Source organism: Peromyscus leucopus, chromosome 2 (assembly GCF_004664715.2).
Source record: "Peromyscus leucopus breed LL Stock chromosome 2, UCI_PerLeu_2.1, whole genome shotgun sequence".
Classification (NCBI taxonomy): Eukaryota; Metazoa; Chordata; class Mammalia; order Rodentia; family Cricetidae; genus Peromyscus; species Peromyscus leucopus.
Genome location: NC_051064.1, coordinates 152,452,184 through 152,468,588, shown reverse-complemented (window position 1 = coordinate 152,468,588; position 16,405 = coordinate 152,452,184). Strand labels below are relative to the sequence as shown.

The window sequence follows — 16,405 nt, the reverse complement described above, 5'->3', positions numbered from 1 at the left end:
TAACTGAAGAGTCAGCCAGGGCAAGCAGTCAAAATCAGAGAGAGATGTGACTGGAAGCTGGATTCTCCACAGGGGAGAAGAACCTTAGCCAGCCAGCCCTGTCCAATCTTGTCCCTGTCGTGAGAACCATAGCCACCTCCTCCCCAAGTGTGATCTCTTAACGGATATGGGGTGCCCTTGATTCTCTGCAGCAGCCCTGAGTGGGAGGCCAAGTCGCTGAAGTAGAGAGTAGGCCATACAGTATCTTGGGATATGCAAGTCATCCAGTGACTCGGAGCAGCCTCCTAGTGGATCTTACTATCCCGACTTCAGAACCGAGGAGTTACAGCTTAGAGGTGTCCTGAGATTCTCCGAGGTTTGGGACCTCGGGCTGCTGTTGCCTACTCTTCTGGCCCCAGGTCCCTGTCTTTTGTGTCCTTGAGCCCCCCCCCCTTTTTTTTTTCACAAGAAGGGCTGAGGATGCCGCCTTTGCTTGCCCTGTGCTCCCAGTCAGGGAGTAGGCCTTTTTAAACAGAATTCAGGCAGTTGTCACCCTGAGACAAAGAGGGACATGGCCACTTCTCTGCCAGGACCAGTTTACCAACACATACTGGGGTGTGTCTAGCTGGCGGAGGCTTTGGGAGAGAACGAGTTCAGCTCGGTTTCAGATCGATGGCGTCACACTCCTGTACGGTGCCCATGCAGACCTTGTGTCACCAGGAAGTAGTCCATGATGACAGAGCACTGCCTTCCCTGCGGCAGGGAGCCCATGTGGGTATGCGTGTGTTGTGACCCCCAAGCCCGTTCAGGTATGCAGAGCATCTCTGGTGGCCACAGGCCCTCGTCTGTGCTGGCAGAAAGAACGACAGCTCTTCTGGTCTGTGCCCCGTGCCTCCCAGCCCTCCGCGACACGCAGCCCCCCTCGTCTACTCTCTGAAAATGGTGACTTACAACTTAACAAAGGCAAGCAACAGAAAGATTTATTTGGTCTGGTCCTCGCCCAGAAAACGAGCCCTGTGTTTTTTCTGTAATGAGAGCCGACTCCTGGACAGCGTGTCGTGCTAAGAGCCCCCAGAGGGTAGGGGCCGTGTTTATAGAAGAATTTAATTATCATTGATTTCTTTTGCTCTCTCCAATCTGAGAGTTTCGACTTTGGTAACAATAATTGCTTTGCAAGTTTGTGTTGCAAATCCTGACTTTATCTGGCTCGAGGCAGGCCTTCGCCGAGGGGTTTAAAGCGTGCAGCTTGCCTCTTGATACTACTGGGGACCTTGGTCTTGCTTTGATAACTGGAAAGAGTTTAAGTTGTAACAGGAGAAAGCATAGCCCATCCTAGAAATCCACTGCACAGGGCAAAGGTCTGGTATACTTGACCTAAGTATGATGCCCACCTCAGTGTCAGCACATGTGTGCATGGTCACTGTGTGTGCACATGGGGGTGTATGCACTCTTCAGAGGCTGGGACCTTCCCAAGAAACATGAAGAGGGCTGCCTTGGGTGATGAGGAAGCCCTCAGAAATCCCCCCATTTCACACGTGTCTCTGTGTCTTGACCAGGCTGGCCTCTGCTTTCCCCAGAGGCAGCTTTCCCACACACTCCAGCCAGGAAGCAGATCTTAGCACACAGCTTCTCCTGGCTTTGAAATTTCTGCCTGAAGCTAGAGAACACACACTTAATGGCATGCTTACATCCTAAAACTCCAGCATGTTAGGCTCTATAGAACTTGGGTTGCAGAGGTGGAAAGACATGATCAGCTGGGGCTGGGGAAGATGGTCTTGCAACCATGAGAACCTGCATTCAGATCCCCAGCACCCACATACAAGCTGAGCATGGCAGTGTGTCCCTGTAATCTCAGTGCTAGCTGGACAGAGACAGGAACATCCCTGGAATTTTCTGGCCAGCCAGTCTAGTGAGATCCAGTTTCAAGGAGAGACCCTCAAGAAATAAGGTTGAAAGCAATAATAGAAGACACCCAGTGTTAACCTCTGGCCTCCACACAAATGTACACTTAACATGCATATATACATGCATGCACACACTAGCATATACACTTGACTATATATATATACGTCTATGCACTCACACACATATAAATTTTTATTTAAAATGGAAAAATTGAGTTGATAATGAAAAGGCTGTAGAGGCTCTCCTGGCTGTCAGGCGTAGCCTGTATCGTATGTGGATGCAAGCCTTCCTGGACCAACCTGGAACTCCTGGTCAGGCCTGTGGTTGTGTTACCTTCATCCTCTTCCCAGCTCCCGCTCCGCGTCCTGTGTTAAAAGCCGACAGTGTCCACCAGGGCTGCAGGTGGCTCCCGCAAGCTGCTTCCTTATTTATTTTTATTCTTAGAACATTCTTAATCTCTTCTTTCCTTTTCTGTCCTCACTTTTAAAATGATGAAGTACTGGTGGTAGCCCTCCTGTGTCTCGGGGAAGATGCTGCTGCCTGGAGGCCGAGAGGCATGCTTTTGCCCTCTCCTGCCTTGTGCATCCCACACTTCCCTGGAACTGCCACAGGCATGGTCACAGCAAGGTCCTCCCAAAGCTCTCTGCTGGGCTGCCTGTGCCCTCTCATTTCTGTGAGCACAATGGTGTGTTGCTCTACGCGGCACAGCTGTAAATTTCCCTAGCTGCCTGTCAGCTTATTCACAGTGCAGAGCCCAGCTGCTGGGTGAACTCTGCTCCCTCACAGCCCTGGGCTCTCTGCTCCCCTAAATTTCAAGTGGATGTCTCTGCCTGGGCCATTTATTTAGATTCGAACAAGGAGAGGCTACGTTCAGAACACAGCAAGCAGACAGAACACGCAGCCCATCCTGGCCCCAGAGCTCTGTGCGAGCCTTCACCCCTGCAGCCTCCCTCAGCCAGCATCCCCTCTCCATCCTACTTCATCCCAGCATTCCCATGCTTAGGAGTCTCTGCCAGATCTAGGGTGGGGAGGGGGGACCTGTCAAAGTGTCTCTGCATTTTCTGAGGAACCAAATTAAAAAAATAAAAAAAAAGAACTTTATGAATATGCTTCAGACAGACAAGCAGACGGGGCTGCCTGGCTGACCTACAGCATCTGCAGAGAATTCTCATCCTGGTGGAATGAACTCCCAGTCCCATGGGCAGTTGCAAATCAAGTTTTCCTTTCCTGAGTAATCACCCCCAAAGAGCAGGAAGACCTGGGCCTGCCTCCACTAAGGTGTCTATATGTTTTAGGGTGTGGGGTGAGTGCAGGTGAGAGGTGACATTCCTTCTGAGCTCTTGCATCAGCAAGAGGCTGCAGAGCATGAAGGACTGAGGTCTGTTATTGCTCAGACAAAGAAAACCAACAGGGATACCTCCAGAGTGTACTTTGCAGGTGGTCACATGAGTCAGGCTGCTTCCCGGAGTGTGGGAAGGAATGCTGTGATCAAGGATACCCACATGGCCTAGAGGCCACTCAGGACAACCTAAGATAGAGGCCCATGCCTATGCTTCAGAGAAGAAGCTAGGTCATGAAGACCCATGAAAGGAGCCGGGGGAGCCTGGTCTCGGGTAAGGCTAGAGACTCCAGGAACCAAATAAGGGGACCATGAAGAGTAACACAAGAACTCAAGGTTGGGAGTGTCTGTCAGGTGTGGTCAATCCTGAAGGAAGAGTGTGGGAAGGAGGGAGGGTCCCTCAGAGCAGCCTCCCATTCTCCAGGGCCTTATACTTCCTCGGTTTTATCTGGCAGTCAGGGACCAGAGGATGTCCAGGCTCTGGACTTGCAGGCTCTGAGCGTCCAAGGGCAAAGTTAACTGCAATCCTCGAAGGTTCTGCACTCAACAGGAACAGAAACACATGCAGACACACACCCTGTCACAGAACACGATCAGATCCATCAGACACCCTGGGCAGGGGCCCACACAGCCCACACAGACCTCCCATCTTAGTCTCTGGGCCTGGCCCCTTCTGTACTGGACGACATGATGCTATAAAAGCAGCTTTGACACAGCCCCTCCTGGCTGTGTCCTTGGTGTCCTCAGGCATGTCCTCAACCACATGACAAAGGCTTGTGACCAGAGTGTCACTCTAGAGCAGGCCACCAGCCCCATCTCAGTGGGGTAGGGCCCATCGGAATGCCAGGCTGCTGTATTTAGAACAGTCACACTGTGGGTGAAGAAAAGCCCCCATCTTTGTCCTCCCTGAGGGTGACATCCCAGGCTCTGGCTCCAGAAACCGGGGCAGCCTGTCCCATGGCACTGGCAATCTTGTGTGTTGTGCTTTCACCTAGCAGGACTCATTTCTAAGATGTGGACATACACAGTCACACCAACAGTTTTCAAGGGCTGTGTGCCTATAGATCCAGATAAGCACCCAAAAGGCATTCTGATGGCCATTTCCACAGGTATATGGTCATATTCCTGAACACTTGTACACACGTACGCACACACCCACACACTCACACACTCACACTCACTGCATGTATGCACATATATGCAATTAAAAAACCATGGCGTTGGGATTGCTGCTGCAGGGTCTGCCTGTGTGGACAGGCCCTCGGGAAGCCCTGTCATCCATGCATAGCTCAGACTCCCCACAGTGCAGACGTTGCTCCTTTGCGAGGCAGCTCACGTGTGCTGCAGAGCTTGGAAGGTTCCTTCTTAAATCACTCTCTACTCTTTGTTTCGGGCTCGGTTTCTTTGTTGTGGGCATTGCTTGGGCCTGTTATAAGACTGGGGGAGAGCAGGCCTCTGTTCTCTGCTGTTCGGGCCACCGAGGCCGCACCTGGGGGCATGCGCGTGCAGACAATTCTCACTGCCCACGGCCTCTAACTGCGCCAGGATTTCTGATCAAATGCATGCTGGCTGCTAGTATCTTTTTTTTTTTTTCTAATTTGATTGCTTGGTTAACCTGGTGGGGACATGGCAATCATCTGAACACGAAGGAGCTGGTGGTTTCTTGAGGGCCCAGCACGGCTACCAGTTGGCCTCAGTGGTCAAGGCCACAAGGCCAAAAGCCCCCACCTAACCTTCAGGGCTGCTAAGAACATTAGATAGTCACACTGAGTCCCTAAGTGAGATGGGGCTTGCCCAAGGTCTTCAGTCAGAGGAGCCAGAGGCAGGCCTTCCTGCAATAGAGAAGATTGAATGAAGACTGCTTTCCCATCACAGGGTAACTGCCAGCAGAGTCTGCAGCTTTCCATGTTTCAAGGCTGCCCTCTTGAGGCTAACTGGAGAATGTCATCTCACTGCATCTAACTCCCTCTACTAGCTCAGGGGCAATTTAAACAGGACCTAGATGTCTCTAGAGACAGCGACCCTGGGACACATCTGAACTCTCCAGCTGGGTAGTCAGGTGGCCTCGGGGACTCCACAGTGGATACAGCTGCCGTATGGATACAGAGGTCTGGCCCTGTCCCAGTCCCACCACACTTGATCTCCTCTCCTCTGAGGCAAGGTGCACCTGTTTTCCAGGTGCAAGTATTGTGACCGGTCATTCAGCATCTCCTCGAACCTCCAGCGGCACGTAAGGAACATCCACAATAAAGAGAAGCCGTTCAAGTGTCACCTGTGCAACCGCTGCTTTGGGCAGCAGACCAACCTGGACCGGCACCTGAAGAAGCATGAACATGAGGGTGCACCAGGTTGGTGGGGTGTGGGGCGCAGTGGGGGATGGGCAAGGGAGGCGAGCCGGCAGGGAAGGAGCAATTCCACCCCTCAAACAACTCTCTAAGACACGGTTCCCTGAGACCACCCCAAGTGCACACTGGCGTGGGGGGTGTGGGTGAGGTTGATGCTCCCAGAATGCCCCTGACACTCACCCCTTTCACAGTGAGCCAGCACTCTGGGGTGCTCACAAACCACCTGGGTACCAGCGCCTCCTCCCCCACCTCCGAGTCGGACAACCATGCACTTTTAGATGAAAAGGAAGATTCCTACTTCTCTGAGATCCGAAACTTCATCGCCAACAGTGAGATGAACCAGGCATCTACTCGGATGGACAAACGGTAAGAAAATCAAGCCAGCCCCCACAGATCTAGACCCAGCTGCTCCGATGGTCTTGCTTGGGTGCATTCATCCCCAGCCCCCGGATGGTACTAGACCCCACATGGAGGAAGCCCCAGGCTCTATTGCTAGAAACGAGAAGAGCCCTCCCAGTCCCCTGCAAGAGCTTCTAGTTAGGAGAGGATGAGGGGAGAGAGCACCCTGTGAGATAATGGGTGTTTATACTCAGTGAGATGCCACACACAGGCCAAGTGGCAACCCCATTGTGTGTTTAATCCAGGCACTCATTTTTTTCAGACAGAAATGCTGCCCCTTTGCATATGGAGAGAGAGAGAGAGAGAGAGAGAGAGAGGAGGGAGGAGGGAGGGAGGGAGGGAGGGAGGGAGGGAGGGGCACTCAATTTACAGTGAGGCTATGTGATGAAAATCCTACAAAGTAAAAAAATTGTCATTCAATGATGCATTAAATAGGGCTAAGCCACCAAATACAGCTCAACAAACCTGCCTCCACCCCCTGCTCCATGACACTTAGAAAACACACAGTAGACTGTTACACAGACCATCTAGCTCAGAGCCTAGTCTGCAATAGAGATGTGAACAACTCATGTGACTGACCAAAAACTCACCCACATCTAAAAACACCAATGCACAGCGGGCAGTGGAGCACTGGCTGCCTCCCTCTGTCCTCGAGCTGCTTGGGAGCAGATCCCCTGACCCTGCCCAGAACCCCCCAGGAACACTATGCCTGTGCATAGCATAGCACGGGGGAGGTCACACGTCAAAGTGTGGGTCCTCCTTGTCATCTTCACACTATTGTAAAATTAAAACCTTTGTAAGTCAGAGGTGGTTTGTATATACACACACAGACATGTGCAACTAGAAGCACACGTGTGTATGTATGTCTGTGTGTGTATCCACATGTGGTAAATATGCTTATGTATGTATATATATATGTATACATACACTCATGCATATATGCATAAATTTGCACATATACACACAGAGATGGCAGAATTCAGCCAGGCTGTGGAGGTATTCTGTAAAACCACACATCCAGGCTTCAGTGTGTCCTTTACTCAGGGACTCTCACTTCTGTGAGGACACCTCTGTACCCCAGGAAAACTAACCAAGAGAAGTCACCAAGAAACAGAAGTTCTATAAACCCCAAGAAACCTCCGGAAGGGATCTCCAGTTCTGAAGAAGAGAACCAGAGGCCCATGGAAGTGGGGTACCTTGCTGTAGCCCACAGCCAACCCATACCTAGAGCCAGGACCCAGCCTTTATTGCATGAGCTGTCATGGATTACAGCTCTGTGCCACCAGGGCCAAGCTTGCTCCCATCCACTGTGAGGGAGTGAGGAAGGGTTCTGCAGGGACACGGTCCCTCAGGTGTCTGTCTGCACCTCCAACGCAGGCTCTAGTCCATATCATCAGTGCTGATGCTCTTAGCTCTATTTTTGCTCACAAGTCTGTGGTCTTACTGGAGGTCCCTGATGACTCATCCGGGCCCAGACGACATACCCCCAAGTGCCCTGGCATACCCATCCTGGCTCTTGGCACAGTGGCCCTGCCACTCAGCACATGACGTGTCTGAGTGCCACCCACCCGCTTGTCCAGCAGCTTGACGCCCCGTCCAGAGGAAGCTGCGTGTGAGTGAGCACCCCCACGGCAGGAAAACAGGAGAACATGTCCCTGTTGTTGAAGACAAGCTCAGACTGTGGCTTCCTCAAGCCCCAGGGCAGAACCACCCAAAGAGCAATGAAGCATACCCAGGATGGGTATGCCAGGGTGACTCGCCCTTCCGCCCTTCCTGGAGTGGACCAGGACCAGGCATGGGTGGGCTGCCAGGACCCTGGGCACTCAAAGGACAGCAAGACCCCATGCTCTGAGTGACAGTGGCAGGCCAGGGGACCATCCACTTGACCCGGCAGAAGAGGAGGCATTTGTGGAGGGAAGAAGAGAGGCTGCCACCCAACCCGGCCGTGTCATGGATGTTCTGAAAAGAGCCCCCCGCAATCCTCCCTCACTTTCAACACTGCTGACAACATGGCGGGCCAGGACAGGGACAACCCCATGGTAAACCCAACCAATCCATTGCGGGAGGTCTCTGAGGTCCAGCCAGCTTTGTCCTGAGAGCCAAGGAGCCTAAGGAAGACCCCCCCCCCATGTCACCACCACTGCTATTGGAACAAGCAACGTGAGGTTGCCGTTACTTGGCAGTCTGGTGGGGAGGAGAACAGACCCAGCCGGGCTGGTACCCATATTATCTGAGTCTCTTTGACTGTTGAGTCCTTCCTTTAGTGATCAGTGAGAATCTAATGCCTGCCGGGCCAACCCAAAGGAATGGCCATGTGCTGAACTGTGTCCCCCAAAATCACCTGTGAAACCCTAACCCAGCGCCTCCAATGGTGACTAGGGATAGGGTCTCTATAGAGGTGACAGAGTCACTGCGAAGTCCTGCTGAATGATGGGGATATTTCTACAAAAGACACATGGGCACACACACCACATACACACACATGCACGCATCATGAGAACACACACATACACGCACACACCACGAGAACACACACATGCATGCACGCACCATGAGAACACACACACATGCATGCACGCACCATGAGAACACACACACACACGCACCATGAGAACACACACGCACGTACACACATGCACACACCACGAGAACACACACACACACACTCACGCATGCACACACGCACCATGAGAAGGTAAAGACAGAGGCCACGTGTTGACTATGGGAGACGCTGGGTTTCCCCCAGAATTCCCAGGAACCAGCTCTGTTGCACCTTGACCTCAGCCCTTTGCTTCCCTGGCGGCCAGTTCCTGCCGCTGTGAGCCATGCCAGCCAGGATGCTAGCACAGCTGCCACTAGGGCAGCTTTCCTGTCCCCACCAGAGAACCTGTCCTTCTCCCTGAAGTCAACACAGCCTGCCAGGGCCCCTCTGTCCCTGCAGAGGGACATGTACACTCTCTAGACTGCATGTAAGAAAATAGAACATGGTCTCTGCCTCCAAACAACAGAGCTCTCTTAACCCTGCCCAAGACCAGCCTGGCCTACTCACACCAGCTACCTGGTGAATGTGACCCAGGGCCAGGCTGGGCTCTCGGCCCATACTTTCTCTTCCTGTCCTTGGAGGGGACTGTGGGGGGCTGAGTTCTCCCAGCCTGCAGCTACAGAGTGACAGGGTCCAGACCCCACCTGCCCTAGACCCTTCACTTCCGGAGATGAACTCAGCATGTTCTTGGCTGGCTCCCGACACAGGTGACTAGAAGCCAGGGACATATGGCACCTCAAAGCCCGTCAAGCTTCTTCCTGTCCTGGAGGACAGGACAGGAGGCAATGTCTCTCACGAGGGAAGAAATTGGTGACATGGTGGAGTCTGCACAGCCCTGCCACAGAATCTCCCTAGCTCAGCCCCACCTGTACAACCAAGGCCTTGACAGCACTTTGCAAGTCAACCCCACTAAGATGCTGTCTTCATGGAAAATAACCGAATGCCCCTCTCCCCCAAGATCCCAAGAACTGCCTCGGTTGGCCCCCATCACTGTGTGGGAATGGACAGCGGGAAGATCTGGGGACTCTAGATACAGAACCCAATACTTTTCTTGTGCTATGTCCTCTGCTGGAGTGGACCCACACACATGGCCACAGTTCCTGGGGCACAGACTATGGTCATTGACTTGAACATGAGCCAGACTGGTGGTGCTCTTTGAAGGAAACTGATCTGGCTCACCCTCGTTAAAAAGGAACCAAAGCTCAAAATTCTTGCCCAGGACCTGGGTAGAGGGCTCACTGAGAGGACTGGAGTTTGCCAGACAGCTCACAATCACTATAACTCCAGCTCCTCTTTTGTTATCCTTGGGCGCGCGCGCACACACACACACACACACACACACACACAAAGAAAAAAATCTTTAAAAAAAAAAAAACCTCTTACCCAGAGGATTGAGAACATTTCTCAGCTGTAGCTGTGTAAGCGTGGGGGTCTGAGTTCAAGCCTCAAAAAACCATGTTTAAAAAAAAGAAAAAGTGAGCATGGTATAACACCCCATATTCCCAGTGCTGGTGACGCAGGGTCAGATGTCTCCGGGACTTACAGGCCACCCAGTCTATCCAAATAGGTGAGCCCAGGCCCATGAGAGACCCTCATAGTGGATAGTGGCTGAGGAAGACATGGGTGGTTGACCTCTGGCCTCCATGTATACACATGTGATTGTACAGAGAGGAAGGGAGGAAGAGAGGAGAGGAGAGGAGAGGAGAGGAGAGGAGAGGAGAAGAGGGGAGGAGGGGAGAGGGAGAGGACCCTGAGAGACTGAGAGAGAACAAGAGAGTGTCTGAGATCTGCCTAGGCTGCAGAGACCCTAGGGGGCTGTGAGTTAGAGCCTAGGCTATAAGCCAGGACCAACATTCCCTGAAGCTAGCCCATCCTGGAAGTGTGTTTTATTAGCAGCAGCAGCCTGAAGCCCTTACTTCCCAGGTTCTGCAACCTTAATCCCATGGCTGGCTTGTAGGTGCATGCACAGATTGGTATCACAGAGTCCTGGGCAGGATGGCATCTGAAAACTTCTACACCAGTGTCTTAAGGGCGTCCTTTGTGTAGCATCCAGCCCCAGCACCAGTACAGAACCCTCCTCTCCAGGCTTGGTCCCAGCTTCCTCCCTAATACCCACATTTCTCACTGGCCCCCAAATGACTTGGTATCCACCCTCAGGGACCCTGCCTTGTCCTGCTTTTCTCCTCAGGGTGCCTCCATCTCTTCTGGATTTTCCTGCTTCCCCCATCACTGTTGATGAGGAAGTGGGCAACTGCCTTTAGACCCATAACTCCCTCTTTTAGTGGCCGCAGATGCCTGCTCTTTTTGGAGGGCTGGGAAGGCCAAGGGGGAGAGCCACCTTTGGTGGTCTGCAGTAAGAAGAAAGGCCCCTGAACACAGCCAACTTCCTCACCTGTCATTTCAGGCCTGAGATCCAAGACCTGGACAGCAACACCCCATGTCCAGGCTCAGCCAGTGCAAAGCCAGAGGATGTAGAGGAGGAGGAAGAGGAGGACCTGGAGGAAGAGGACGATGACAGCTTAGCTGGGAAGTCACAGGAGGACACCGTGTCCCCCACACCTGAGCCTCAAGGAGTCTATGAGGATGAGGAGGATGAGGAACCACCCAACTCCCTAACCATGGGCTTCGACCATACTCGAAGGTGGGGTGCCCAAGCGCAGGGAATCGCCTGGGTGGGAGGATCGGGATGCAGGGCCACCTTTCAGGGGCCACCTCCTCCAACCTGGCCTGACCTCTGCCCAGCAGATGCTGTGCCACCACAAGGCTTCATAGCTAGGGCTGGGGTCATGCTAACCAGAGTTCAGGGTGCCAGGTCTCCACTCCCTCTAGGGCTTTCAGAAGCTTGGGGTGGGAAAAAGGAAGGGAGGCATGTGCTCTGCTGACCCTGACTCAAGAGTCCTCAGCTCTGCTGTGCAGCTGCTCATTAGCCCATCCACCTGGGGTGGCAGGGTCCGGCCTCTGGTGGGCTGTGGACCCGTGATTTTAGAAGTCGTGCAGGCCAGAGCCACGTCCCATCTTCTAACTGTTCACCAGTTATTTCAGCAGTGGGTGACACTGCCAGCATTTGAGATGCCCTGGATGGTCCTCTGGAGCCAGCATTTCTTCCCCAACCTCTTGGTCCTGGGGGTGGGTAGGGCAGCCAGGTCCCCTCCAAAGCTGCCCAGAGCCCCAGAGTATTAAAGCTTCCTTCTCACCTTTATCCCAAAGACCAGATTGCCTGCTGCCTGTGACATGTGTGCACGCATTCACCCTTCCTGCTCTCTATCTATCTGCTCTCCCACGTCTCTGTGTGGCTTCCCATCTAGGTGTCTGTGTGTCGATGTGTCTGTCTCCTTGTGCATGTGGCTCGTGGAAACCCGTGGCATGCATGCAGGCACGGGGACCAGCCATGAAGCACTAGAGAGAGGCCACCAGAGGCCAAAGAGCTGACCCCAGGCCCCTCTCCCTGGTCCTTGGTGCAGGTGTGTTGAGGAGCGAGGAGGCGGTCTGTTAGCTTTGGAGCCGACGCCAACCTTTGGGAAGGGGCTGGATCTCCGCAGAGCAGCTGAGGAAGCATTTGAAGTTAAAGATGTGCTTAATTCCACCTTAGATTCTGAGGCTTTAAAACAAACCCTGTACAGGCAGGCTAAGAACCAGGTAGGTACCCAGCAGAGCCCTCATCCCTCCTCACACTTCCACTTGGCTTCGACAGCAAGCGGCCACCATGCCTTCTCAACAGAGGACATCTGAGCACTTCTGGCTGTAGCTGTCCCATGCCTGGAGGACATTCAGATCCACAGCCGCCCCCCATGCCCACTGCATCATCTAAAGAGACAGCCCAATAGCTGTTGTCCCCTAGCACCCTGGTAGGGCAGGTGGGGGGTCGAAGACAGATAAACATGAGCTAGCTCTCGGGTCATGCGTGAGGGCCACTCTCCCAATCTCCCCATCCCATCTCCATCTGAACCAAGATGAGTGGATACCCTGCTGTTTCGGGGAAAGTCCCATCAGGTGATCACTGTTTCCAAGATGGAGCTAAGACAGGGTCCTTGAGGGTACAGGCTTGTCCTGGGCACTTTCTGTGTTCACATCTCAGGGACAGTGGCCACAGGACTCTGCAGCCCATTGTTTGGACATCTACAGGAGCTTGGCTCACATTCTACCCTGAGCAGCCTCCCCAGCACCACCTCAGATTTTCTCCGATTCGTCTGTGTGTCTGTCTTCGTCTCTAACTAATTCTGTCTAGTGTTTGCTCAAGGGTAGAGGGGCCCCGTATTGGGCTTCCCTAGCACCCACCTCATATACTATGCTCCACACAGCCCTCAGCCCTGGAACCTCCTGCCCCGTCCCGTGTCTGGAGGCAGAAGGATACCCCCATGATTGTCTGAGGCCAGCAAACACAGCACATTACCTTATAATTGCATCAGCTCAGAGACACTAGTCTACTGCAAAAGGGAGCCCACCACAATCGTTCAGAGTCCCCCAGGCCCCCTGACAACTAAGCAAAGACAATCTCCCTGGCACAGAATTGAAAATAACTCTTGCCAATCCCCAGGATGCTCCCAGAGCAGACATTGATCATTAGGTTTTTTGCCAGTCACTAGGCAGAGAAACTGGGGGTTGGAGGGAAGTGGAGATGCAATTGTAGGGGAGCATTCGAGGAGTTCAAGGGATCACAGTGGGCACAGAAGCCCCGAGAGGGGCTACTGTGTCCTGGTGTTACCCTGGGCAGGAGAGGTGCCCCTGCTCTCATACGCTCCTATCTCCCCATCTCAAGCCAGAGAGTCTAGGCCTCTCTAGTGCCTTTGTTTTCCTTTTTCCATCTAACTGTGCAGGAGCAGGGGTGGGGGTGGGGGTCAGACAGGCTGGGGACAGCTGGTGAGGCAAGGCTCGGGCCTCCCTGTCTGGGATGCCCCTCACCTGTCCTCTGTGTCCTGCCCTTTCCCCACCAGGCGTATGCAATGATGCTGTCCCTCTCTGAGGACACTCCTCTCCACGCCCCCTCCCAGAGCTCACTGGATGCTTGGTTAAACATCACAGGAGCCTCATCAGAGTCTGGAGCCTTTAACCCCATCAACCACCTCTGAGGTCCTGGAGGCCCCAGGGCCGGAGTCCAAAGCCAGGTTACCAGCTGCGGGAGATGGAAAGGGGCCAGGGAGAAGCTCCTGACACCTTCATTTTGCCTCACCTCCGCTTCCAGCCCCACCCGCCACGGCTCAAGTCCAGCTTCTCCAATGAAACTCAGAACCTGAGGGTCCCTCGAGTAGCCACTGACCTTCACCACCTCTCAGAACTGGCCTCAAGGACATGGTCTGCAGTGGTGCAGCGCATGGCCACACAGGAGCTGCTCACCGAGCTGCCTATCAGATAACTAGTAGGCAGGGGTGGGATCTCCATCCCAACAGGAGCCAGTTGGCCACATCTAGGCAGCGGCATGGTATGAAGGAGGGGAATGGCAACAAATGGGCATGTGCTACGGAGAGAGACCTCACAAATGATTTTTATAATGAAAATTACACAAGTAACCCTTTTGGTAATCTTATTGACTATAGAGTCTATTTAAGCATGTGGGTTTTAAAAATAGACAGTATTTTTTAAAAAATCAAAAATGACTTGCAAAATGTTTTTTAAAAGTAATTTTGCATTGCTTTGAAAATTCAGCTTATTGGCAAACCCACACCTGCCAGGACGTGGAGCACTGCTCGGGTGTGCCCTTTATAATGTAGATAATGGAGAATTTTCTATCCCCGACCCTGTTTGTACAAGCCAAGGTGATTCTGGGTGTCCCTGACACAGGATAAGGGGCATGGAGCCATCTGAATAGCATGCTGACTACACAGGAATTTTTGGTCACGGTGCCTGGCTGCAGGTTTGTGGAGGCCAGGTCAGGGAGGTTGTCTTGCTCCATGTGGCCTGCAGAGGAATCCACCGGTCCCCACCCAAGACCCCCCAATTGTATGGGGAAGTCGGGAGCCGGTGGCTCAGGTCTTCCATGCTGGACACCTAATGGTCTTTCCCCTTCAGCACCCCAGCACTGGCCCTGACTGCTGCTCTTCTGAAGGTCGGGCTCTGGGCCATGTCTAGGCCTCCAGCCTTCTACTCTCCCAACCCTGGCAGTCGGATGTCCTCCCCATGGCCACTAAGCATGGGGAGCCTACCTACCTGCTCCACCACTCCAGGACGCCAAGCACTACCTGTGCCTAAGACTCCAGATCAACCACATAGTTGCCACATCTGCTCTTTGTGTGGGGTTCTGGTGAGATGCGGTCAGGAACAGAAGGAGGATCCAGGGGACCTGCCACAGCAAAGCAGAAACAGCACAGCCCCGGGACCAGATGCCTCGCTCCTTTGGGACGGTCATGATGTGTCTACTTCTCTGCTTGGATGGGCTTTAAATTATTCCCATAGGGGCCAACTTCAAATAATTTCTTTCTCTGATGGAATTTACCTTAATCTGTATATAACTTGTAATTTTTCTAATTCATTTCTTTCCTTATTTTATTTCTTCCTTAACAGTATTTTTGGCATTGGACAACTTATTCTGAAGAAATGATGTTAATATAAGTATGTAGTGAAGGACCAAAACCATGTGACAAGGTTGTGTGCTGTGTGATCGGTAACCAGGGAGTGGGGCGGTTGGTAATGTGCCAAATACCCCTGTGTCCCTCCCTCGAGGAGTCTTGCGGTCACCGCTGCCCATTTACCAGACAATCATAGGATTTTGTTAAATTTGAGTTTTTAAGACAAGTGTTCTATTTATTTTATCGTTTTGAAGGAAAAAAATATGAGTATCCCAACAAGAAAAGGGGAGGGAATCCTTCCTGGATTGCCCTTTAAAAAAAAAAAAAGAGAGAGGTAGTGTCAACAGCCACAGTGCAAGTGTGTCACACTATGGGCGTGTCAGTGAGTCCCCCTGGGAGCAACATGAACATCCAAGCAGTTGTGTTTCGTGAATGCTGTGGCTGTTCTGGGGCAAAGACAATCACCTCTGCTGATGCCGAGTAGTCCAGGCTGTGCTGGAGACTTGATGGGGACATCCCTGAAGACACCACTACCATGCAGGTTCCAGTGAATCCCAGTGACGTCAGATGGAATAGTCCTGTGTGTGTGCCCAGGAGTACATTCGTGTATGCAGACTGGGGCGGTGGGGACACTCTCCAGAGGAACTTGCCATGGTCGGGGCTGTAAGGATTTGTGGGCCCAACTGCTCACACTTCTCACAGGTTCATGACATCCTCTCAGTGGTGGGCTAGGGATTCTAGTGGGTGGGCTCAGCTTAGGGATTCCAGGTCCCTCTAGGTGGGAGCTAGATGGGATCCCTGTATAAGTTCAACCTCAGACAAATGCGTCCCACGCTTGTAAACCCCAAATTACATGCTTTCTTCTGAGAAAGAGTAAAATGTGTGCTTTTTTTCCGCGATGTGACTCTCTCTCTCCAAAGTGGGGGAGTCTGTCTGGATAGAGACGTCTATGAAACTTTTGGACAGCAGCAGAGCAGCTAAAGGCTTTCCTTTTTGTCCTCTTTGGTACTCCCAGCCCCATCCTTCTCTCACCCTTCTTCCCCCTTCTCAAGAGTCCCAGCTTTGCTAAGTCATATGCTTTGCCCACCCCACCCCCCAAAAAAGTGATGGTAGCAAACCCGGGTTCTCTTGAACAGCCAACCCTTGGGCCCAGCACTTGGAATTTGAAGGGCTCTGTCCTTACCACCCCCCAACAAAGACAGCACTTATCCCCAACTTGCCTGCACTGTATCCCCAACATGCTGCCTCCATACTGCATTGCCCCCAAACAGTGAGCTCCGCCTACCTGGCATCTCCGCACTCTTGCGGTACCCAGCTGGCTCAAGCCAAGCATCAGGCACAGGAGACCCTCTCAGGGTCAGGGAGCTGGACTAGGTGTGTCTTCTAAGATCCTGGC

General features: G+C 52.8%; 1 protein-coding gene across 1 annotated transcript in view; it reads left to right on the top strand.

Moving 5' to 3' along the window:
- Positions 1-15,336, top strand: part of Prdm16 (PR/SET domain 16) — a 317,111-nt gene extending 301,775 nt beyond the window's left edge. The window contains 5 exon segments of the mRNA XM_037203251.1: positions 5,402-5,571; positions 5,760-5,934; positions 10,914-11,150; positions 11,971-12,145; positions 13,441-15,336. Of these exon segments, the coding sequence (XP_037059146.1) occupies positions 5,402-5,571; positions 5,760-5,934; positions 10,914-11,150; positions 11,971-12,145; positions 13,441-13,575 (892 nt within the window). The 3' untranslated portion in view covers positions 13,576-15,336.
- Positions 15,337-16,405: the final 1,069 nt, after the last annotated feature.